Source organism: Arachis duranensis, chromosome 5, assembly GCF_000817695.3.
Source record: "Arachis duranensis cultivar V14167 chromosome 5, aradu.V14167.gnm2.J7QH, whole genome shotgun sequence".
NCBI lineage: Eukaryota > Viridiplantae > Streptophyta > Magnoliopsida > Fabales > Fabaceae > Arachis > Arachis duranensis.
Window position 1 is genome coordinate 16,462,700 of NC_029776.3, and position 25,274 is coordinate 16,487,973.

At 34.3% G+C, this 25,274-nt stretch overlaps 4 protein-coding genes across 5 annotated transcripts; 1 reads left to right on the forward strand and 3 right to left on the reverse strand.

The window, feature by feature from the left end:
• The first annotated feature begins 1,211 nt into the window (after nucleotides 1–1,211).
• LOC107488368 (60S ribosomal protein L7-1) lies at nucleotides 1,212–3,431 on the forward strand. The gene is made up of 6 exons (XM_016109111.3): nucleotides 1,212–1,300; nucleotides 1,371–1,562; nucleotides 1,648–1,742; nucleotides 1,815–1,952; nucleotides 2,800–2,902; nucleotides 2,979–3,431. The coding sequence occupies exons 2-6, from the start codon at nucleotides 1,377–1,379 to the stop codon at nucleotides 3,192–3,194; spliced, it is 738 nt and encodes a 245-aa protein (XP_015964597.1). The 5' UTR covers nucleotides 1,212–1,300; nucleotides 1,371–1,376; the 3' UTR covers nucleotides 3,195–3,431.
• Nucleotides 3,432–3,910: 479 nt separating this feature from the next.
• On the reverse strand, nucleotides 3,911–9,069 carry LOC107488367 (pentatricopeptide repeat-containing protein At3g18110, chloroplastic). Its single transcript, XM_016109109.3, has 4 exons — nucleotides 5,297–9,069; nucleotides 4,970–5,170; nucleotides 4,730–4,820; nucleotides 3,911–4,547 (listed from the first exon to the last, which is right to left on the reverse strand). Exons 1-4 carry the CDS (start codon nucleotides 8,932–8,934, stop codon nucleotides 3,948–3,950), a joined length of 4,530 nt encoding a protein of 1,509 aa, XP_015964595.1. The 5' UTR covers nucleotides 8,935–9,069; the 3' UTR covers nucleotides 3,911–3,947.
• A 545-nt stretch (nucleotides 9,070–9,614) lies between these two features.
• On the reverse strand, nucleotides 9,615–13,399 carry LOC107488366 (protein PLANT CADMIUM RESISTANCE 10). 2 transcript variants are annotated; one of them, XM_052261258.1, is made up of 4 exons: nucleotides 12,997–13,393; nucleotides 11,329–11,516; nucleotides 10,579–10,805; nucleotides 9,615–10,054 (listed from the first exon to the last, which is right to left on the reverse strand). In XM_052261258.1, the coding sequence occupies exons 2-4, from the start codon at nucleotides 11,507–11,509 to the stop codon at nucleotides 9,884–9,886; spliced, it is 579 nt and encodes a 192-aa protein (XP_052117218.1). In that variant the 5' UTR covers nucleotides 11,510–11,516; nucleotides 12,997–13,393; the 3' UTR covers nucleotides 9,615–9,883. The 2 variants fall into 2 exon arrangements, with proteins under 2 accessions (XP_052117218.1, XP_015964594.1); XM_016109108.3 differs by having other exon boundaries at nucleotides 9,913–10,050; nucleotides 12,997–13,399.
• A 3,457-nt stretch (nucleotides 13,400–16,856) lies between these two features.
• LOC107488337 (microtubule-destabilizing protein 60-like) lies at nucleotides 16,857–24,683 on the reverse strand (the record flags this gene model as incomplete). The annotated part of the gene is made up of 10 exons (XM_016109067.3): nucleotides 16,857–17,407; nucleotides 17,936–18,009; nucleotides 18,709–18,818; nucleotides 21,251–21,319; nucleotides 22,370–22,601; nucleotides 22,802–22,900; nucleotides 23,030–23,149; nucleotides 23,246–23,341; nucleotides 23,442–23,487; nucleotides 23,656–24,683. Coding segments are annotated over 6 exons (1,470 nt in total), but the record flags the coding sequence as incomplete, so codon positions are not given.
• Nucleotides 24,684–25,274: the final 591 nt, after the last annotated feature.

Consider the following 25,274-nt stretch of genomic DNA (forward strand, 5'->3'; position numbering starts at 1 on the left):
CGATATAACCGTGCCGGATCGTCCCCCATGAGCAGAGTATTCCGTTCAGGTCTTCTTAGGAGAGAATCTCGGTCGTTTTCTCTGAGATTTTGTGGGGTAGGGGGGAGGAATAAGGAGTTCGAATGTGGGTGATTCGAACTCCTTATATAGCCGAATCAATGGTAATTCGAACCACCTTGGTTCGATTTATGAAGGATCTCTCCAAGGGTAATTCGAACCAACTTGGTTCGAATTATATGCAAGGCACAATTGGCTGTAGTTCGAACTAGCCTAGTTCGAATTACGTGGAAGTTGAAGTTCGAACCACCTTGGTTCGAATTACATTGAAATCTCCAATCCTAATTCGAACCACCCTGGTTCGATTTACTCTAATACCTAGTTCGAACCAACCTGGTTCGAATTATATAAAAATACGATCTGGCTTATTGCTGAAACGATTTTTGCTTTGGCGTATTTACGTTATTTTTTCACTCAATTGGCTTAATATAGTGTTTTACCCCAAATACTATCACAATGTGTAATAGTTAAAGATAATATATAAACAATTATGTATGTTTTTAGAAACAGTTAAATTATCGTGTAAAGATATTAAAAAATTTATTTTTCCGTTTCAAAATTTTTTATGTTTTTTTTTTAATATCTTTAAATGCTTTGAAATAGTAAAAAGGATTAAAGTTATTTTGACAAAATACAATAGTTTAAATTTAATTATATTGTTATTTTTATTATGTAAGAAATATTTTATTCAAATATAATAGTATATATGTAAAAGATGAATTCTTCTTTTTCTTTGAATTGCAGAAGTTAAATATCTCTAATTTAATTTAATTAATTTTTATAAAAAAAGTGAATTAGAATAATGCTATTTGCACATTAATTAGATTTGTTACATACAAAGTATAAATTGTTACAATAATACTATAATTATTTTTTAAATTGAAAAAAGAGATCTATTTTAAAATTGTATAACTTATAAGTACACAAATTTACTACTAGTTTATACATATACAAAGTTCACTTTTTCAAACTTCATTAATGTTAAGTCTAATTTCAGAAATTTTACACAATTCACTATTAAAATTTTGAATCACCCAAATAATTTGATTTGGAAGAATAAATCATGAGTGTTTAATTGATAGACATCCATATTACAACGTATATTTGATATCTTATAAAAAAAAATACACTAGTAAATTATTTTGAAAGGGCTAGGTATATATATGTATGGTCTCAACAGAATTGACGTTAATCACATGCCCTAAATTTCAACCCTCTCTCTGCTACTATACCTTCTTCGCCGGTAACTCTCTCTCTCTCTCTCTCTCTCTCTCTGCTCTAATTTCTAAGCTGCAAGGTTTGTATGCAAATAGGAGAACATGGCAGAAGAGGAATCAAAAGCATTGAACTTCATACCAGAGGTTATACTCAAGAAGCGAAAAAGCAACGAAGCATGGGCTCTCAGGAAAAAGGCTCAGTTAGAGCGCTCCAACTTCCAATCTAACAAGAGCAAGGACGCTACCATCAAAAAGCCCGAGGATTTCGTTATTCAATATCGCAACATGGTAACTCCTGTCTCTCTCTGTCTCTGCCAGAACTTGATTCATTCTATTTCTGAGTTGCGTGCTTTGTTGCTATATTCATGTGTAGGAGCTGGACCTTATTAGAGTGAAGCGCAGAGTAAAGAGGAAACTTCCACACCTCAACTCAGACTCCAAGTCCTTACTTGTCATTCGGATTCACGGGTCTGTACCTCTCTCTGTCTCTCCTTTTTGGTTATGTGAATACGACTTATCAAGTGTTTGTATCATTTTTAGGAAAAACGATATGCATCCGAAAACAAGAAAGAATTTGTACAGCTTGGGGTTGAGAAGAGTATTCAGTGCTGTCTTTTTGAAGCCATCAGATGGAGTGTTGGCCAAGTTGCAGAGGGTGGAACCATTTGTTACCTATGGGTAAGACCAACATTTTTTTTAATTTGTTTTATAACTAGTTAACTATAAATATTTGTTATGAGGTGATTATGTTTTTTAGCTTTCAATGGCAGGGTAGCTTTATGGGGCTTCCATAAAATTTGAAGTTGGTTTCGTTTTTAGCTATGGAGTTGTATAGAATTAGGAGTGTGTTTTGTGTTGGTACTGGATTATTAGATTTGGAATTATCACTTCAAGTTAACTGCAGTTGGTTGTATTGTATCTTCCATCCTGGGGCTGAAATATTTACTATTGTATTATTGTATAATATATAGTTTAGTATGTCTTGATATGAATAGAATTTTTTGCTTCAATTGTAGGCATAGCAAGGTCAAATGAGTTACTTGATAACTTATATACGACTATACATTATTTGGTGTTTCATATCTATTTGGTAGTTGCTTTTTTATGTTGAAGATATTTTGTAATGAAGATTTTAACTATTATTATTCTACATCAGTTTTAGTTAATTATAAATTTATAAGTTGTTCTACTTTAACTTTAGACTTGAGAGCATGTAACTAAGCTTCATTGCTTGTGAGTGAACCTAAGATGCTCATGAGAGTCAGGACCACGTTATGTAAATAAAACTAGAGAAAGTTGATATGATGAATTTGATTGAAATTTCCATATGGGTGTTTTATGTATTATTGATGTTAGATTGTTAGTTGGGCTTATCTGTGTTGGAGGAGAATATATCTTTAAATAATGGCTTAGTGTTTAGTTATATTACGTTGCATGAGGCCTGAGGGTATAGACTCGTAAGTAATGGTTTAGCGGATGATGTTAAAATTATTCTTGATTTCTTGAAAATCTGTTTCTTTTGTAGATACCCAAATCTTAAGAGCATAAAGGAGCTAATCTACAAGAAGGGGCACATGAAAATAGAGAAGCGGAAAGTTCCGTTGACAGATAATAACATTATTGAGCAGGTAATATATGGTGTTCCTGGTTTAACTGTGATTTCCCCCTTAACTGTATTTGCGATTCATATTCTTTTATTTGTAGGAATTAGGGAAGTATGGTATTGTATGCATAGAAGACATGGTGCATCAGATCTATAATGTTGGTCCACACTTTAAAGAAGTTATTCGACTTATGTGGCCCTTTGAACTCAACAAACCAGTAGGAGGGTTGACAGGATCAAAAACCCTTTTCAAGGATGGTGGAGACTCTGGAAATCGGGAGGATCTCATCAACGAATTAGTCTCTAAAATGAATTAACCTCGCTCATATATATTGTATCAAAATTTTGATCTTGTTTGTGATGCCCCCCCAAATCTTGGCTTCAAGGAACTCATTTTCTAGTTACTATTGATATTGATGTTCTTTAGACAAATTAAGTTGTTACTCTCTTTTCTTTTTCTTTGTGTGTTTCGATTACCAATTTTTTCCGTCTGAAGTGTTTCAATTTTAGAGAAGTAATGTATTACCGATGATATTTCAGTGTATTACGACAAATAGATATGAGCAAATGTAGAATTCATATTTAATGAAAAATGCCATTAGATATGCTGCTTCCCTCCTATCTTTTCTTTGTTCCTTATCAGATTTGCAAACTTAAATTTAACGAAGTTCTCCGAGACCTTAGGCGAACTACATGAAATTGTTATACTTCGTCTTATACAATCCACCAGATTCACACAGAAAAATTAGTTATAAGCCTTTAAAGTTTAATCTAATCATACAATAACAGACATATATAGTTCACAACTTAAGTAACACTAATGGATTCAGTTTTCTAGGGATTAATTTAGAATCTAACAGGAGAACAAGCTTGTGTTAATGTGGTGAAGCATTAAGGTTCATGAACTATATATGTGGCTTCAAATTAGGTAATGAATTAGAAATAAAATAAGCTTGGAATGCTCATCTAAATTTTTATTATTATTAATTGCTATTAATATTTTCAGTTAGTGTTGATGTTAGCTAAATGGATATTTGTACAAGATTTAAGATTACAAGTAATGTTTGGCATTACATTGTTTGTTTTTCACTAATAGGAACGAAAGTTCTTTGTTTCCCAATTAAATTGGGTGTCAAAGCTTCCCTAATGTATTTCCTCTTTCTAATCTGCTTAATCTTCTTAATCTTCTTCAACTTTTTGGGATCAACAATTTGCTTTGCTTTTAGTCTCTCTTTCTCCAATCTCTCTTTCTTTCCATCAGTATAAGCATGAATTGCTTTGTCTCTCTTGTCGTCCGGTAACAAGGCCAATCTGGAAAATTTCTTGGGACTCACTACTTCGAATCTTGAGGTAATGTCCTTGAATGCTGGAACAAGGCCGCGCCTTATGAAGCATCCTTCAATGAGCCGCATGGAGTTTAGATCGGGGAGACCCGGGGCATCTTTTAGCTCGAGATCCAAACAGAACGGCGAGTCTTTCAACCACATTCTTAGGGAGTGAGCCTTGGCCACAAGGACACCGTGTCTTGTCTTGCACGGAAGGAAAGGCGATCCCATTTCCCAAAGGCATGCCTTCAATGTGCTATTGAGTGATACCATGTTGTATTCTGCAGTTCCTGTTATAAGTACAACTGATTTCGGTGACTCTGGATCGCCTTGCAACGAGGCATCCTGCCATGATCATGAAATCGAAACGTCAAGGCAAGATACAAGACAACAAAGGAAACTAAGAATGATGAACATCTTTTTGTGATCACAACAGAAAAAACCATGTATTTAGGAATATGAACTTGTAAGAAAGTGAAAATTCATAGATCATTTAGAAAGCAACTTTGAAGGGAAACAGAATTCACCTGCATGTGGTCAAGCCATAAAGTAAGACCAACTAGAGCTGAACCAGCAGATAGTTTTCTAAAATCAGCTCCCCAGTCTCTATCCGCGACTCTGAATTCAATAGAAGCACACAATAAGTAACCTAATAGAGCTTGTAATACTAATCTAGTAAAAGATTACAATTAAGACATACACTTAACTCTCAAAAGTTTATAAATATATCACAGTTGAGAACAATGGAAATGACCTATGATACATACCGAAAGATATCATGGCAATAAATTCTTCTCTTGATTGCCAATTGGAAAACCCATGATGCAGTGGCCCGGAGTTCGAATGCCCACAACAGATCAACCAGAGCATTGACAAAGTTAAAAGCTGCATCGTCTTCAAGAGGTTCTAGTCTCTCCAGACATTGGTCCACCTCTGCAACACGTGACTCGGATTTTTCTCTTAGAAGCCTACAGAACAATTAGTATATATTAAGTTCTCAGCTATGACAAATCAATCTGTATGGCTTCCTCTAAAAGACTAGAATGAAAAACAAAACTTTTGAATGAAAAAACAGCAGAGAATATAACTAGCACCTGATTGGGAGATCAAATCCGGAAGCTTGGAGTGCATTTAAAAGATTAATGGCTTCATTTACTCCCTCGCACAAGCTCGCAGCTCTGATAAAGCATGTCCATATTCGATGGTCTGGTTCTATGGATGCTTCCTTCATCTCTGTGAGCTTCTCGATTCCAGCTTTATAATCTCCTTTTCTCAGATATGCATCAATAACAGAGCTGTAAGGTAGAGTATCAACAACCTGTCCAGATGTTGTCAAGTTTTTCAGGACTTTCTCCGCTTCTTCAGGCTGCCCCGATTGACCATAAGAAACCATAAGTAAATGCATGGTGGCAATAGTGGGCTCTATCCCAGCTTCTTTCATCATAGCCAGAAGACTTTCAGCCTTCCGATGATCCCCGGAAGTCCTATACATTTTCATCATTAAATGATAAAAAGAGCGGTCCATTTTATAACCATTCGATCGAAGCTCTTCAAAAAGTTCCTCTGCTTGTTCAACCAATTGTTGCTTACAAAATGCTGCTGTCAAGCTTCTGTATGTATCCGGCTTAGGTTCCACGCCAAGTCTTCTCATTTCATGCATCAGAGAGATACCTTCTTCTGCTCTATGGTCTCTGCAGTACATTATAATTAATGTATTATATGTTTCCTCATCTGGTTTAAGATCAGCATCTTGAATCTTTTGGTAGATTCTAGCCATGTTTTTAAAATCTTCAATTCCTAAATATAACTTCAATACAGAATTATAAATTTGAAGATCAGGCTTAAATCCTGCCTCTTCCATCTCACATAACATGGCTTCTACATCCCTTACTCTTTTGAACTTGCACATCAATCCAACCATAATTCTGTAGAGATGCATGGTCGGAAAATAACCAGCAGCTTTCATTCCATGGTACACTTTTTGCACCTCGAATAAGTTTCCAGCCTGTGCAAATGCTTCAAGCATCAAAAGAATAGAACTTTTACTCATCTTGAACCCCATGTCTTGCAGCTCCTGGATCACCACGTAAAGCTCATTCAGCCTCCGATCTACAATTAACGCTTGTAACAGACCATTTATGGAATCTACAGTTGGCGAAGGACCGTCTCTCATCATTGTATTGAATATAGCTCTAGCGCGCTCATAACAGCCACTTAATGCATAAGCATGAATTAAAGCATTCCAGACCTTTCTATCCACTTTTGAACATCTTTGCCTAATACTTCCCACTAAACTTTCTGCCTTTTGCCATAACTTTAACTTCCCATATGTTTGAATGATAACAATATAAAGAGACGTGTTATCAACTACACTACCTTTGTTTTCGACATGATACAACAAGTGGTGGGCTGTCTCGGGTAATCCAATTCTACAGTAGACAGATACCATACCTTGGTAGAGATATTCAGATGGCACAACACCTCTGAACCTCATGTCACAAAAAATCTGAGAAGCTACATCGAATAGTTCATTCTGCATGCATTCCTGAATCAGAGATTCATACATTGTACAACTTCTGAATAAACCCATTCCTCCTTTACTTCTGTACTCCTCCAAGGCCGCATCAAGCTTTTTAGCCTTGCAAAGTATAATGATGAGTGCTTCAGTGATCATTTGAGTATTGTCTGGAGCATGACCTCTCAAGAATTCAAGTAGTTCACATGCTTCTGAATATCTAGCAGATGAGCTATATGAACCCAAAATAGATAAAAAATTCTCATGATCTAATTCATAGCCATTGCTGATAGAAAGTTTCAACATTTTAGCAGCATCATCATAACACCCTGCATTAACAAGAACGGATGAAATAACTTGTGGACTCATGCCACTGATTTCTTCCATATCTCTAATAACTCTATCAACAACATCACACATATTTTCTCTCACAAGCACTTTTAGCATGACCTCATAGAGGCCATCATCTGGTGTAAAGCCTTCGCGAATCATTTCCTTATACAATGTCAAAGCCTTTTTAACCTCATTGAATCTAAGAAAGACATCCAACATAACTGAGTATGCTAGACAATCAGCTTTGATTCCTGACCGACGCATGCAATTAAATGTAGCTTCAGCCTCTACTTTTTTTCCAGCCTTTGCATAACCACAAATTAAAGCACTATATGTGTGCAAAGTAGGCTTAACTCCTGCATCCAACATCTCTGACATTACATTTGCAGCTTCGTCGATTTTATTTGCTTTTCCAAGTGAATCAATCAAAACAGTGTAGGTAACTGCATCAGGACTCCTACCAGAAGATTTCATGTCATTGTAAAGCTGCAGCGCCTGATCATGCTTCCCCTGCTTTCCATACATGTGTATAATAGTGTTGTATGTCATCTCATCCTTCCCGAACCCCACTTTTACCATTTCCTCATGAATATCCCTTACTTTTTCAACATTTCCCTCCTTTGAAAAAGCATACAACAGAGAATTATAAGTTACTGCATCAGGGAAAAACCCTTTAGATTCCAATTCTTTAAATAGTTGTTCAGCTTTCCTAGCAAACCCACATCTACCATATACCGAAATCATAGCATTATAAGTCCACAGGTCAGGTTGACAATGGTGGTTCTCCATATCCTTAAAAATCATAGTTGCCTCCTCCAAATTCGACTCCCTTGAGCAAGCACTAATAAGAGTATTATAAGTTATAATGTCTGGTCTAACACCAGACCTCCTAACCTCCTCTAAAAGCTGAAAAGCTAAATTAGGCACCATTGCACCAGATTTCATCCTGGCATTGATCAAAGTATTGAAACTCACCAGGTCCGGCTCGCACCCTCTTTTGCGCATTAAATCGAGCAGTTCCTTTACCTTGTTGAACCTGCCATTCCTGGCATAAACACCCATCATGGCATTGTACACTTGGACTGTATCCTCTATGGACGACTCAGCTCGAATGAAGATTTCAACCGCCAACTCTTCTTGATTAGCCTTTCCCAGCACAGCTAAGATAGTCGCAAGCATCCTCGCATTCGGCGAGTACCAGTGCCTCAAATTCAACCACTCATAGACCTCAAGAGCTCTTTGCCAGCTTGCTTGCCCAACCCATTTTACCACAAAGCAAAAATCCGTGGGCGTCATCTGAACTTTTCTATCATCCAACACATCAGCCACGTACTCCTCAGGCTTCAATGCAAGAATCCTATCAGTCAAGTATTTCACTCTCTCCCTCCAATCCTTTGCTCTCTTCAGTGCCAATTTGTTCATCTTTTTTACCCTATTCCTGCTAGGTCTCCCCAATGTTTCTTGCGCTTCATCGCTCACACCCAAAGGCTCACCAGAATCTGGTCTTTCGGGTCCCTCTACGTGACTTTCTTCCATGGGAGAAGCAACGGGTAACTGGGTCTGTGCAGAGGGGTAAAGCTCGGAGAGCTTCAAGTGGGGCCATCTAATTGAAGGTGATGCTCTGCTATATGTAAACTTGGCACTCTCAACAGTGACACAATCACTGTCATTGCAAGGATTGGGTTCTGAAGAGAAATCGGTATCATTATCAATGATAGTAGCAGCAGAAGAAGAAGAAGTTGAAGCTAGGTAAGGAACAGTCGCAGTGTGCCTTGAAGGAAGGTTGGAACAAGATGAAGACTTTTTTGAGTCTCTTCGGCGGGGAAGCGACGATGAGGAGGTTATGGGTGTAATGCTCAGCAGTGCCGAGCCCGACAAAGACATGTTCCGGCACGAACAACGTTTGGTGGATGCTAAAGGAAGAAAAGAGATTTGCTTGCTTTGCCGTGTAACATAGCCCTTTTGCGGCGCCGAAGTGTATGCGTTCGAGAAAGAAAGGGAGATAAGAATAAGGAAGGAATAAGAGACTGTTGGAATTTTAAGCAGTTTGTGCCTTTCTTTGTACCAACGAAGTGGATGGATAGATATTTTGCTCTGTGGGATTCAGCCCCGACCAATTAGAGAAGGCAAAAAGGTCCATCAATATCTATCTTATGAATTTACTTTTGAATTTGGAAAAGTACATGGAGACGGAAGTTCGAGTCTCCCATACCTCCACGTAATCTTCACATATTCACTTAAAATTTAAGTTGTTCTTTGGTAAAAAAATGTCAGATATTCGTTAATTATTTTTATTCGATTTCCTCATGTACAATTAATAATAGTTGGATGTTTAATTCATTAAGTATGCAAAATTATTCTAGTGTTAAAATTTATAAGATAATTTGAGATTGAAGTGTTTTTTTTTTATATTGAGTTTACAATGTCGTTTATAGTGTCATTGCTTCTCTGCTTTTCTCGTTTAACTGTCATTAAAATGCAGTTAATAAGAGACCTTTTTGCGTTCATCAAATGGTGTAACTATGAAATGAGTTTACGTAGCAAATGATACACCCAATTGAGACTTGATTAATTACGCAGCTATACTTCTCTTGCTAAAGGAATTTGGAATAATCCCAACAGCAGGATCAAACAAAATGTAAAAGGTGACATAACTAGGTCCTAAACATACTCAAATATCATTTACAAGTGGGTATTTATTCTTCTAGTTTTCTGTAAGAGAATTGAAAAAGTACAACCGTGGCAATGCGATCATATGCATTATTGTAAGAAGACATGAACTTGTGTTCCGAGTTTGCAACATTTGAATCGCAGAGGGCGGAGGGCAGGGACATTACTGCTCGGAATCCGACTGCATTGTTTGTATAGGTGGGGCTGTCACTACAGCAAGCTTCATGTCGGTCGGTGCACTATCCCCAGATCTTTCGCGGATTTCACGGTACTCTTGACAGATGGCGCACAGATGACAGAAAAAATGGGTAACAAAATCCCCACAGGGTGCTTCCTTCATAAAATGAAAGAATACATTATAGCATTAGAAATTTTAGATTCAGCAATTCTTATAAAGATAATAACAATACATGATAGATTATGACAGAACAAACAGTTAAAAGGAATATGCTTCAGATGAAGAGGCCTATTCAAGGTACCCAGAGGAATTTAATGCAAACACCCCTGATTCTACACCGGAAGTTTTTCAACCAACTCATAGAAGTATGCTACTCCCTTTTGCGTTTATTACGCTTTAACTTTTATCTAAACAGTTCATTTATCCACTAGAAAATCTAAGTGCCTACAGTTTTGAGCTACAAAAATCCAAATTGATCAACCTGCAATTCAGAATTATTTATTAATATTTTACATAAATTTTAGCAAGCATTAACTTGACAAGCTGTGTATTGACTATGAGTGTAAAACTTGAATTAGAGACTTGAAGACTGAACAGTTTAAAAAGTGATCAAAAGTTTGAAACATAATAAAATGAAAAATCATGTTATAAGAGCTCAATTAAGTTTTCAATATCATTACCGGCAAATCAAACTTTGTCCTTAAGGTCTTGCGGTAGTGACAAGCATAGCACGAAACAAGGCATCCAGGTAGTGCCAAACACAATCCATCAGTTAAAAAGCAGCAGGCTGTATTAACCAAAGACCATAACAGAAAATGTGTAACACATGATCCCAGGAAGGTTCCAGAACCCAGAAACTCAGCATTCTTCCCAAAGAGAAAGCATGGACAAATAAACCCTATAAAGCCTGCACCCATTGTGACATAGAGAAAGTTAAATAACACTTGATACTGCACAATTTATATCATACTTTGAAAATGTGGATGTTTAACCAACAACTTTATTCAAATAGGCCATCTTGCTACTTAAGGGGTCTGATCTGATTCCTTTACCTATGTTTTCTGCCTTTTACGTCAAACACTTTAAAACAACGTTGGTTTTAAATATTGATAGCGTTTTTGAGAATTCAACAGACAAAGATAACAAAATAATGTAGATATACAATTGAATTCACTAACAGGATCCACCGAATGATGTCCATAATAAGGATTCAAATTCCAAATAACAAAGACAACAACAACAACAACAACAACAACAACAAAGCCTTATCCCACTATGTGAGGTCGGCTACATGAATCAAACGACACCATTGTGCTCTGTCATGTATCATGTCTACAATGATCAAATTTCCTTAAACATAATTAAGAGGCACCTTTTTAATAATCCCTTGCATTAAATAAGGGTGACAGGTTAAGGAAGTAGTAGCATACAGCTCTGCATATCATCGCAACAGGCACAGATTCCAGAAGACCACTGAGTCTGCATCTGGTTTGATCCATTGCTACTTGCTTGTTGTTCGCTGCTCTTCTGTGGTGTGAGATTCGCTGCCTCCGACTCCGATTGGCCCAAAGGTATGTAAGAAGGTGGCACATAACCATGCTGGTTCTTCATATTGTTTCTACAAGAAACAAGTACATAGTTTAAATTCTTCCTCAAACAAAGTTTATGGAACCCTAAGCATGAAGACTGAGAAACCATGCTTGCACTCATTCCATTAGGCATATCAAAAATGGAAAATTAAGAACACAACATTTACAAAAAGTAAAATAGAGCACACAATGTAGTTTAGTGATCATAATATTAGCACAAAAATAACGAAACAACAATGCATGGACGAATTTTCATTATGATTCCAAATAATACACCAGAATCCGAATCAGATATGTGTTAAAAAAATGACCTGAATCGAAAGCAGAAACGCTGGAATCCAGCTGAGACCGAAGAATTGAATGTCAGAAAAAGCGCTTCAAAAATGGGGAACATACAAAACCAAAGGTAGGCTTATAGAGAACAAAATCCGCAAAGCTGAAATTGCATTAGGTTTCATGCGGAGAGCTATCTTACCTCGGGAATAAGGAATTGAAACGCTTTATTGAGTGGGGTCTCAAATCTCAATCTCGAGGGTGTCATTCCTAAAAAATCTACAATGAAAAATTGGCAAATTATTTTTATTTTTTGCTTTCTTGAGCGAAAATGAGGGAAGCTTGTCTGGAACTATAGTTGTCAGAACCGAACCGATAATCGAACTGGTCAAGCTACTGAATCACTAAGTCATTAGTTCAATCAATAAATTATTGGTTCAACCAGTTAATTGGTTCCACATAAATAAAAAATATAAAATAATCAATAGAACCTATATAAACACGGACAAACAATAACACTATAAGCAGACTTAATAATTGGATTTGAATTTCAAACTTAAAAACTATGAATAGATCTTGAACCATATGTATAATATTTAGAACAATCAGGAACACACATTCACTTGAATATCCAACTATCTACTAACAACAGATTTCTTACCAGCTTCTTGGACCACCAACTTAAAATTTCATCAACAAAATTGCATAAAATGAACATAAAAAACCAGCAACTACATAAAACAAGTCAACCCTAAACAGCATCAATCAACCCTAAACAGTAACAATCATGAAAAAAACAGCCACAATCATGAAAACAACAACAAAAATCAACCATTAACCATTTAAACCTAATCACCTAAATCATGAATTGAACTAATAAGCAATTCGTTGTACTACTTTTGCTTTCAATGGTTTCCAATTTGGAAACTTGTTCTTCCTTTGCTTAATTTTGATGTATGCTTTTGTTTTGATTGCTAAGTTGATTAAATTTCTGTTTGATGATGCATCTTGCAGTAACAAAATTATACACTTTCGGCAATAATTGTTACAAAACCAGTGCTTTATGTAGAAATATATTTGTAGAAACAGAATCGGTTTTATCTTTGTTTTCTTCAACTAAAACTACGTTTTCTTTTGTGATACACTCACAAATTCAGATATGGTTATAGATTTTGCAGGAGAAGCACACTCACAAAATTAATAGAGAATAATTAAAAATAAATAAAAATAACTCACCTCAGGAGGGACGGAAGCTGAGGAAGATCCGCGTAGGATCTGAGCCGAGAGAGAGAGAGAGAGAGAGAGAGAGAGAGAGAGAGAGAGTGAAGCTGCTGCAGATCTGAGAGTGTTGTGTTTCGCTGTTTTGACGGCTTCGCTCAAACCACAAAGAAGGAATGGAGTGAAACAGTGAAGGCGAGGTGACGCAGTGAAGGCACAGGGACGACGCTACGCGTACGAAGGAGACACACGCAGACAGCAGTGAAGGCGCAGGAGCTGGCGGACGCAGACGAACCGGCGACCGTGCGGTGAGAGGAGAAGGTTGATGCGCCGCGTTCTCCCCTTTGGCCCGTTTCAGACTTTCAGAGTTAGAGAGTGGATTGGGGAGGGGGATCCTTAGCTGGGATTACGTTTGTTTTTTTAATTGAACCGGTCCGGATTTTTCAAACCTGCCAATTCACGTGGTTTTACAATTACTAGCATTTGACCCGTGCAAATGCACGGGCTACCGAATTTATTTTTACCACAAAAAATTATTTATTTTGAATAATATTTTTAACTTTTTATTATATCAAAATATCGTAGATAGGTATAATTTTAAAATTTGAGTTTTTTTCATATTAATAAAATATTCTATCATACAAAGATTTTTAATGTTAATCTAAATATATATTAAGCACAAAATAAAAAAAATAGATGTATTATAGAATAATATTTTTTGTTCATAAAAGTAAACTAAATTACACTTAAGATTTAAAATTACATTTTCTTTTGTTAATTAAAATTATATTTCTGTTCATTTTTTCTTTTTTAAAACACTAATACTGAATTCGTTTACGTTACTTAACCATGACATTACGAAATTCTAATTAGAACCGTTAAAATGGGTTGGGTCCATTGGGATTGGCACTTTTAGAGTTCTTTAACGTACTTGGCTGCGAAATAAATGGACAAACCCATTTAGTTGTTTTTTTATTTTTTTATTCTTTTTTCCTATTTTTATTAATTTTTTAACAATTTTTTTCTTACCAATCTAATTCAAATATCTTTACTTCTAATAAAAAAAATAACTCAAATTCTAACATTATCTATTAAAGACAAAAAATTTGTTCGAAAATTAATTTTAGATTTTTAGTCCATAATATAATTTTTTTAAATAAAAAATTATCTATTTAAACAAAAAAAAATAAAAACTAAATTCGTTAGCCTGTTTTGTCCATTAAACTTTTTTTTAAATGGTCCAAACTCTCATCTTAAAAGTCTATACATACTTGTACATAAGTGTACACCTAGAAGTGTTAGTCTAATGATGAAAAGAGACTGGATTTTAATTTTTAAGCACACTTACAGAGAGAAAAATGTGTGTGCTAGTTAGCCAAAAGAAGTGTCACTAGAAAGTTAGGTTTCTATTTCATAGATAATTATCTTAAAGAAATCAAATATATGTTAGATGATGATTGTAGAGAGGCCTCCAGAGTCCGATTTATCTTTGATATGTAATCTTCAGCTGGACTTTTAGACTTTATTTTAATTACCAAAAAAAAAACAATAATAAGTGTTGCACCTAGCATCATTCTTCAGTTTAGTCGAATTTTTAATGGCACAACTCAAAAAAGGGAAGAAAAAAATTGAATTTTTGACGGGGAATCAAAATGTGAATATCCATAGCTCACTCAAAGATAATAAATCTAAGTCTTAAGGAACTGTTATTAACACTAATATGTTCTTTATAAGCATGGATGTGTGGACTCTATTTGAGCAAAGGATAAATATGTTTTCAAGAATTTGATTAACAAATGCGCTTGTTAAATTTGTTAAAGAAGCACTTGTTTATTGGAAGTCACTATTATTATCTACTTATGCTCAGTTTGGATAAACAACTTAAATAAGTTCTTTTGAAAAAAGAGCTTAACGTATAAGGACTTTTATTAATAACAACTTATAAATAAGTTATTTTGTATTTAAATTTTTAATTATAAAAGTACTTATTTTAAAGTTGTAGCGTTTGAATAAATAACTCAAGAACTTGTTATAACTAATTATAAAAATAATAGCAAGTTATATAAAAATAAAATAACATGTGAAAAAAATAAAATTAAAACTACGATTTCATATCACACACAATATTAAATACAAATTCAATAATAAAATAGAGTGGTAAAATGATAAAAAAAAATAATTGAAAGAAATATATGAAGTAGGTGATTCAGATGAAACATTATTTTAAAATAGTGTTGGAAGATCAATAGTTTCAACAGATGAATCATTACATAAAAAAGGTGGTGGAAGGCGAATACTTCCAACATTGAGACAGTATTTTCATCAGAAACAGAAAATATTTTTACAGAGCCAAGAATGAAAGTATATTTTTTTAAAGCAATTTTTTTTAAAAAAATAATAGAATGACTTATCGAAAAGAAGAAGAAGTATATTTCTACTTCTTCAAAAAGTTATGGATTAACTTTTCGAAAAATTAAAAGCTTTTTTTCAAATAGTGCCAAACACCTGTATTGTGACTTTTCATAATTCAAAAGTAAAAAAAAAATAACTTTTGCCGTTTCCCAAACGGGCTCTTAACAAATATTCTAAAAAATACTTATTAATTAATTTGTTATTTAGACTATGTTAAAATCAATATCAATTTTATCTTGAAAAATGAAAACTTTTACCCTTTTTTTATACCGATATAAAACCAATCCCATGTCACTTTTATGGACATCTAAATTTTCCATATTATTAATCTACTACTACTACAACTACCAGAAACAATAAATAAATAATAAAAAAAACTATAACAACTAAATATTATATGACTTATCCAAATGCAACAGATACTGCACCATTTTTGTTTGCTTCTTGCCAAAATTTGTGCTTCAAAACTACCCACAATTTAATATCAAAACTACCCACAATTTAATATGGGAGATTTGAAGTTTTTTATATTTTGGCTTTGAAGACTTTAAATTTCAATGTTAAATAGCAAAGATCTTTGCACCTGTGTGTCATGTGGTTGTCCTACAAAAAAGGCAATACATGGAATACCATTCACTGGTTGCAATAAAAAGACGAAGGAATTGCTATCTAAAATAACAATCTGGCTTAGATACTTTGAGATGCAGGTAACAAAATCTTTAACATGTTCCTAGTATTTTTTGAAACCAATTAACACTTTAGTAGAATACTCATTTATATAGGAGACAGTATCCTAAACCTCAAGTTAAAAAGTACCAACCATAAAATAACATACAAGTTCTAGAAAGAATTCAAATAACTCAATGATATATTGTTTGCTAAGAGATCAACCACATTCCTCCGTTACTATAGCCCATTTCTTATATTTTGCTAATAAATTTTTGACAGCTTAATTTATATTGACCCCAAAATATTTGCCAGAAATTATGAAGTTTAGCTGAGTTTAAAATATAATAAGAGCTATTAACAAACATTGAAAATAGGCATACGCAACCATTCTTTATACCAAACAAATTGCCAAAAAATCACCATTCCTAAAGACTTGAAATCATTTTTGTCAATAGAGTAAAAAGCACAAAGACGAATCCAAAAGAGTATAGATATCAAAGTAATACAAAAATAAATGCACTAGTAAATGTAAGAATAAAAGAGAATAATTGATATAATTTTTATACAAGACCACCAAAGTTTCATCCATTTAACTATACAACACTTGTGTAGTTATACTCATCAAATTGAAAAAAAAAATGATATTATATGACTGCACCAAATATCAGTGACCCCATGGATGTTTTATCAGTATTGTCAAGAGACAATGACCTCGACTTCAAATTATAAAGAAAAGATAATGGAACATGGAGACATAGGATCAAATGGGAGGGAAAAATTCGAAAACCATAGCATCATAAAGAAAGATTAAATAGATTATAATAACAAATCAAATATAGGGGCCTTGCTATCATCAATGGTGTAACCCACTGAAAGTTTAATTACATAAAACAGGCAGAAAGTTGGATCCAAGACAGAAGTACTTACATGCTAATTCTTAAAGGCTGATGAAGTCGTAAACTAAATGAAGTATGAATAACATGTTTCTTTTTCTGCGTAACGAAAGCCTTATGTATGTTTCAAAGTTCTGAAAAGACAACCTCTTCATGAAACTAACGGAACACAATGATCATCATATACACAAGACTCAAAAGAATCAAAATTACCAAAACAGAAACTTCATATCATGAGAGAAAAGTGGAATTGTTTTTTGTATTCTAAAAAGTTTTTGTTTTTAAATTGATTACCCATCTTGGGTTGTTGAAGGTGAACATAAAATGTCATAACTCCATTGAACACTTCTTATTGCCACAGCTAACTTTGTACTCAAGTTCTTCTGCATCTTCTCATGCTTTGGACTCCAAGAAGAAGCCATGGCCTTAAAAGCAACTCAAGTAACCAGAAAAACCTGCATCTTCATGCAATGATTACATCCATTTAGGTGTCATAAAAAGGAATCAATAAAAGAAAAAAATAGTATTACTATAAATAATACTTGCATGTATATTATTATCTAAATAATATCACTTAAAATACACTTGTATTTTTTGCTGTAAACCTAATCTCACCTCCTTTGGAGATTTGTGAGCGTAGAACTATTAAAAAACACGTGTATTTCTTATCAAAAAGTCTAGCACACATTTCAAAGAAAATTTCTTAATTTAAAGAAAATAATTAAAATTCACAAAGGTAAATCATTAAAATATCAGTATACATAATCCTTTAATTAAATTTACAATAATATTATCAACTAATTGTTTAATAATAAAAAATTTCAGAAATAACCGTTAAAAAAACAGAAGATTATAGTTGAAAGGTGCCTAATTTAAAGAAGGAACAAAAGATCACATAAAACATACATCATTTGCATTGTTTTGAACTAACCAAAAGTCAACATATCTATATGAGATAAACATATGAATAAGAAGAAACTAACCAAGCTGCATTAGGAGAACTAAAGGTATTAACATATAGCAAGTCACACTTTTTGAAGTGATAAAGGAAGCTTACCTGCCAAAATAGAATCTGCTTAGTGTGTGTTTGGATTACAGTTTACAAAGGGGAGTTTGCATAAAATTGAATCAATGCAAAACAATTTAAATAAACCTTCACTATCAATTCAAGAAACAACTTATTTTTTTTACACACTTGTTCGAATTAAAATTCACAAAACTAACTTCATTTTTGTACTATATCCTTTTCCTATATATCAAGAATTGAAAAACAAAACCAAGTAACCAACTACTACTAACTACGTACAAACAAAATCATCTAGTATTGTTAAGTATGTAGTATTTTTTTATCATCAATACTAAAGATTCGAATTGGTATGTCCATTCTTAGTAGATGAAGATGATCTTTCAGGTAGATATATATTTAAATTGGTATGTCCATTCTTAGTAGATCCATGGATATCTACCACACCTAAACATAAGTGCATGCCTCTAAAATATATTACCATTCATAAAGCAAAATCACAAAACTGCAAGACAAACAATAATGAGATAGTGCAGCATAACCATTATGAAAAACAAACCAACTTCCTCAATTTAAGCAATTAAGAATTATCCACCATGAATAGCAAAACTAATAAAAGCAAACTAATTCCAAACAGTTAAGATCCAAGACAATGACTTCGGCAATAACCTCGAGCATAGAAAAATGCTTAAAAAAATTTACTTGAATGGGAGCAGCAAAAAATAAACTCACGCTATTAGAAGTGCTCCGCTGGTGTTGCACCCAAGCACACCAGATCTCCGTCTACCTCTTCCGTTCATCTTCCCTTCAATCGCCAATCACACAAATCTTCTTCTCACATTCTTTTATGTCATGGAGTAATAATAAGAAAAGAAAAATGAAAAAGGAGAGCGGGACTGTGGGAGTGAGAGTAGGCCACAAGTTAGAGTAACTATTCTCATTGACCAAATATTTTTTTTAACAGAATAATAGATGATAGTACTATTTATTATAGAATATGACATCATTTCTCCCACCAAACCACCAAAATCTAATTTTCCATGTGAGAGCACACTGAAAATCAAGAAAGAATACTATTTGTTATAGCAAATAATGTCATTTCACCCACCAAACCACCAAAATCTGATTTTCCATGTGAGATCCCACTGAAAATCAGGTAAGAGAATCACTTCCCCCACCTAAACACAACGAATTCATTTTTTCTTTTTGAAGAAAAATTCAAAGTGGGAGAAAAATCCATCTCGGTGAAGAATTCATGATGTTGCTAGTTATGCATAGATATATTGAAAAAGTAATTGTTAAAAAATACATTCTAGAACGTATAAATGAGCAAAATTCTGCATAAATGGAATTCAACATATAAACTACCATTCATGAACTAATAACATGGATCTTGCAATGAAATTACAGATTGATACATGTATGACTAAAAATCATGACAACACCTCATTCACACCAAATCACTCACCGATGATGTCACGATAACAGTAGACATTAGGTTATCCCAACTATTTTGAATGGCTTCTGACTAAAAAAGAAATGAGTTTTTAAATCAAACGAAAATTGAAAAACCAGAAAAGAAAGGAGTAGGACACAAGTTACCTAAGTACATCACAACTACTCTCCTTGACTCGTGCACAAATTGGCTCACCTACTTTATTTGACTAAAATTTCTTGATATTTTATCAATCAATCAATCAACCACTTTATAAAGAAAAGTACCAACATCAAAATTCATAAACACTTCCAATATCAACAAATCACAACCAATATCAAGATTCAGTGATTCAGATAGGGATTAGAAGCATATACACAATTTTAAAATTCTTTCATTTTGAGTCATCTTCAACTTCAGTTTAATAGTGTGTCTTTCTATTTGAAAATCCTGTTTTCGATTAGGGCAGACAAGGTACAATGTTATGTTAACATAGGAAAGCATTTAGTAAAAGCAATTTACATTGTGTTAGCTCCATATATTTTTTATTAGGCAGGATGTCATACTAATCAGCATAAAGTTCTTGAAATCAGCAACCTAAACATTTTTTCAAAACCATACCCTTTCCCTTTTATACCACATTTAAAGATAAACTAAATGAAGCATCCTTTAAGTTTTGAACCAACTCAAGTCTATCCAAACCCTTTTTCGGCTCTTAAAACAGAAACAAATATATTTACTTTCAGCATGTTAAAAATTTTAACATAATATATTATTTGAGTATGAATTTCATAGTTGAAATGTTAACTAAAGAATACCAAAAGCAGAAATCCAATGAAAGACCATTTCAGGAATTCTATAGTAATTTGGCTTTCAACATTTATGGATAAGGAAGAGACATTGAAACCCAAAAACAAGAAAACAAAACAAATACAACAAGTCACTATAGCAAAGAAATCAGATTAATGTAAAAGATCACCAGCTCAATGCATTAGAAGTGCAACATAAAGCATCCTTTTATAGAGAAAACCAAGGGGTGAACTTTTTGAATTCAAATCCGATCAAGAATGGAGAGAAAAAACTACACTTACACTAAAATACATAACCGAGCATGGAAACACACGACACAGAAAAAACTATCCAATCAAAACCAACATCATACACAATCCGCAACAGTATAACAAATTATTCCTATATGGCTATATCTAATTAGATCACCCAACTCACATCCTCAATCCATATAAAACTTCACTACCCACTTATATCACATCGTTGTATCTCATGACACAAAACCCAGTATCACACTAATATATATATATATATATAGACTAAACTTGTTCATACTATAGAAACCCCTACATCTGACCTAAGATACTAAGAAAAACTTCATCATCTACACGAAACAACAGTATTTTCAATAAAGAATAGACCAATCAAATAGAGTAGGTCAACGAATCACTTACACATTAATCAAATCACACATCACCACGTTCTATGACACTCTAACATAAAAAACTACCATTCATATCAAAATCATCTGCATACTGTTAGTTATACATACATACCTCAAAACATCCAAAATACTACCTCATCAGTGACTACAAAAAAATTCTAAAACAAAAAAAATGCTTTGTTATTTATGTCAGTTTCTCATTTCTCAATGTCACAAAAAAAAAAAAAAAAAAAAAAATCAAGCCACAAATAGAGACTACAATTCTGTCCCCAAATTTTAAATACCGTATAAAAACAATTTTAAACTAAAAAAAAAGTGAATTAAAAAAATTCAAAAAAACAAAAAGAAGTGACCAGAAGCAGAAAAAATAGAAGCACTGAAATGACCTCAAGTTCCTCTCTGTAATAGATGAAGCAGTGAGATAAGAAGTCATCATTGAAGGCAGATATTCTTGGCTGTGAAAGAAAGAGAAATAAGACAGAGACACAACTTAGAGGAGTACATTACCCACTCTCCTTGACTAATTTAATTAACCTACTGTCCATGATTGAAACTTCTTATTACACATGAGCATTTATAGTTTTTTCACATAATGAAATAACTAAGCTAATGAAAAACAAAAAGATAATCTAATTTTTTAATGGCAAAAAATTTCTTATTATGTCATGTGGGTCTCATTAATATGCTTCATAAGTCAAAGAGTTAAAATTATAACAATCAACAGCACAATCATATATCTAGCAAAGCAAAACAATCCTAAATAGTGCTGCACTCATTGATAATTGTAGACAAGAAAAAAAAACTTTGTAACCTTTATAACCATCCAAATAGCAACGTGCTATATCCTTAATGAAATGGAATTTTTCAACCACCTTAAATACATAGCATGCATTAAACAACAACCAAGTTATAAGATTGAATTAAATGAGCGTAAAATCGTTAAAGAAAAGCTACATTGTTGACAATCAAAGCAGAAAATAACGATAAAATTATTTCTAAGTCAATATATCTTCCTAAAGTAGTAATTGTAGACAAGAAAACAAGGAAGTGGTATCATTGGGAGCTTATATCAAACACATGGTGGGCAAGTTTGAATAAAAAAAGATTTTATGTTTCTTTGCATAACCAACCCACACACAAGTTTCAATAATGTTTCTTATCAAAACAAAACTTAAGAAAACCTTGAAGACACACATATAAGTTCTCATTTAAGCAATAACTGAAAAGAAAATAAGTGTAAACAAAGCAACACAAAATAGGAAGGGACAACCATGAAAAAGAAAAAAGAACCAAAACAGAAAATAGCCAATTAAAATCAACAAAAAAATAGAAAATCACTGTTCTCTGGTATCATCTTCAGCACCACCTCTTATATTCAAAAGAACCGAAAAAATGATAAAAAGGGAGAAAAATAAAAATTTGAAGACAAATTAAGATAGGATTGCAAGGGAATCAAAATAGGAGAGGAGCAACCAAGATCCAGATCACAATGAAAAGTATGGTACCTCATCTGGCGAAACTCCTCGAAACCCTCGCTTGTGACCACATAGCTACGGAGGAGGAGCCTGGTTAGTGTTGAACCAATGAACCCGTATTCTCCGTAACCGTCACCATCCATCGGCCCGAACCCTTCGCCGGTGCCGATTGGGTGGAAACCTACAGTCCTACTGGGTGAGTAGAGAGACCGCAAGAAGTAGTCGACCAGAGATCCAGAATCAAACTCAATTTTTCTGCAACCTACATGATTCATGAATGGTTCAACATTTATCAAACAGTGTTCTATTGTCTACCGATTTGTATTTTTCTAAAAATGAAAGATGCTTGCAGTAGCGACAAATCTATGAAATATGGATCCAGAATTTACAATGATGCTGCTCATGACACAATATTACACTTAATGAAGCAAAATTAAACAAAATGAAAATAAGAGTTGGTACCTGATGATCAAACTCAGCATGATCCATTGCCCGCACATCACTGTGAAGCTGCAGGTCAATCGGCTGTGTGATTTCTTTGACAGGAGGCTTTACCAAACACTGAAATATTAGCATAGAAGATAGTTGAGTAACTCAATACAGTCTATACAGCAAATGCAAGCATGTCACTGAAATGGAAAAAGTATGAGTTGTGAACTGAACACAAGATTTTGAGAGCAAAATGGGCACCTCAGGTTCATCTGTTGTCCATGGAAGCCCTTGGGCTATTGGTATCCTTTGCTTCTCTTCCTCTGTCATCATTTCATGTATCTTCTTCACAAATTCTTCCTCTTTCACCTTCCCCCTTTCCTGCATTGAATTACAGTATCCATGTTATTATCCAATTCAAAAATCAATGGAAAATTGATTCAATCAATCAATTTGTTGCATCAGAATAGGCATTACCTCAGTTCTTAGCTTGAATGGTTTTTGGCTGGTGACTCTCAGCTGCTGCTTCTTCTTCCACCTGCTTCCCCCAAAGGTGCTAGTTGATTCCAAACTCTGAAAAAAGCAAATCCATTCAATTCAAATTTAGAAAACTCTCATTTTAATCAAATCTTCATTTTTTTTCTCAAAAAAGGTAAGCATCCAGAAGACTTACATTTCTTCTGCTTCTTCTACCTCCATTAGAAGTCCTGTTAGATACACTGCAGTTTGAATAAAAAGTATAACAAACATCAACACAAACAGATAAATGCTACTATTAAATAAGTAGTATAACATAGATACATATATATCATTTTGCACACACATCTGTATATCATTTATATATCAAACAAGAATTTTGGAATTGTAGTTATCAGTTATTGTCAAACCTTCCACGGCTGCTATCCCATGAACACGAAACTGAAGCCTTCGGATCCAAGCCAAGGCTCTCGGATGTGAGAATCGCCTGTGGCGGGCAAAATGAAGAACAACCAGACACTTCCTGAGTTATTTCAGTTGCATCATTAGGAAGTGGCAACCCTGGCAGTGCCCATCTCATAACCTTTCTTTTCACCTTATTCTCCTCTTTCTCTTGCTGCTCCTGTTCTTCTGCCGGCACCGCCTCGGCTACTTGATCCTGATCCTGATCTTTCTTTCCAGTGGTGGAAACAGTCAGAAGCTTCTCAAATGCCTTGACCAAATGCATCACCTTGCCAGGCCCAGCTTCAGGAACACTCTTCCTTGCTTCGTCCATCAACTTCTCCCTCCTCCTCTTCACAGCCAAATCAACAACATTCCCCAATCCACCACAATCCTCTCCTATGGCTTCTTGTTGTTGTCGTTGTTCTTCTTCAATGATCACTCTCTCAATCTCAGCAGCTCCATCTTCTTGATCTTGCTCTTGTTCTTGTGCTTGCTTGTTCTTGAAGAACTCTTCCTGTGACTTCCTGAGATTCTGGTAAGCCACACAGAGACACTTGTTGTTCTTGTTGCTCTCTTTGCACTTACAAAACGACAGCGTTGAGTTTGAACCCTGATCACCATCACCACCACTCCCTTCGAACTTCTTGTTCTTATTCTTCTTTGCAACAACGAACTTCCTCTGCCTGATCTTGTTCTTCTGAACGGAATTCACGGAATTCACAACACCCTCCTTTGCTGCCGAGGATTGTGGTTTCTTCTGTGACTTGGAGCACGATTTCTTCACAACAGGTGAAGGAGAAGGAGAAGATGAAGAACCACAAGGATTGGATAAGGGTTTGGAAAATGGAGTGGTATTACTGTTAGGGTTGACATTCTGGGAATATTTGGAGGGTTCTTGATTCTTTGATCGGAAACCCTTGGCTGGAGTGGTTTGTGAAGTGAAGAAGAGAAACACAAGATTGGAACTGAGAGTGATGTGAAAGTAGAGTGCAAATTAAGATTTTACCAACTCTCTTTGACTAATCAGCTGCTTTCTAAATATTTATTTTAAAAAAAATCAAGAAAATGAGAAAATGCCATATCAGCATAGACTCCACGAGGTTTCTATGGTTTATAGATAGATGCCATGGTCGGTTCACTGGTTTTTCAATTCGACTGGCCGGATCGGTCCGTTTTTATAACTATGTCCGGACTCCGGAGCTATTGGGAGAGAAGAAGCAGAGCTGCAACTTGATCCGAAGAAGCATGTTTTAATTGGGCCCGCCCAAATAAGTAAATTCAATAGCCCAACAAAAAGGTAAATCTTATTGGGCAATATTGTTGTCTCTTTTTGTGTTCTAATAGAACCCCTTCATAAACTCCAAAATTCTAACCAACTTGGGTTAGTCGAGTGGTCAGCTCATTTGTCCGCTTAAGCAAATGTCGAGAGTTCGAACTTTGCCTTGTGCATGCAGATGAAAAGAACTGTTCTACTTATTTATTAATTTATCAGAATTTGAATTCCTTAAATTTTAAATTTCAATTTAAAAATTTAATTATATTTTAATCGTAATAATTAAATTATAACAAAAAAATTATATAAAAT

Bases quoted from the DNA above. Each gene is read 5' to 3' on its own strand.
- LOC107488368 (XM_016109111.3), top strand. From the start codon at position 1,377: ATGGCAGAAGAGGAATCAAAAGCATTGAACTTCATACCAGAGGTTATA. The intron at 1,563-1,647 runs GTAACTCCTGTC...ATTCATGTGTAG, and splicing joins TTATTCAATATCGCAACATG to GAGCTGGACCTTATTAGAGT. The intron at 1,743-1,814 runs GTCTGTACCTCT...TATCATTTTTAG, and splicing joins CTTGTCATTCGGATTCACGG to GAAAAACGATATGCATCCGA.
- LOC107488367 (XM_016109109.3), bottom strand. From the start codon at position 8,934: ATGTCTTTGTCGGGCTCGGCACTGCTGAGCATTACACCCATAACCTCC. The intron at 4,821-4,969 runs GTATGTATCATA...TATTGAATTCAG, and splicing joins TATTGCCATGATATCTTTCG to AGTCGCGGATAGAGACTGGG. The intron at 4,548-4,729 runs GTGAATTCTGTT...TGATCATGGCAG, and splicing joins TATGGCTTGACCACATGCAG to GATGCCTCGTTGCAAGGCGA.
- LOC107488366 (XM_052261258.1), bottom strand. From the start codon at position 11,509: ATGAAGAACCAGCATGGTTATGTGCCACCTTCTTACATACCTTTGGGC. The intron at 10,806-11,328 runs GTATGCTACTAC...CAATGGGTGCAG, and splicing joins TTGCGATGATATGCAGAGCT to GCTTTATAGGGTTTATTTGT. The intron at 10,055-10,578 runs GTAATGATATTG...CATTTTATGAAG, and splicing joins GGACAAAGTTTGATTTGCCG to GAAGCACCCTGTGGGGATTT.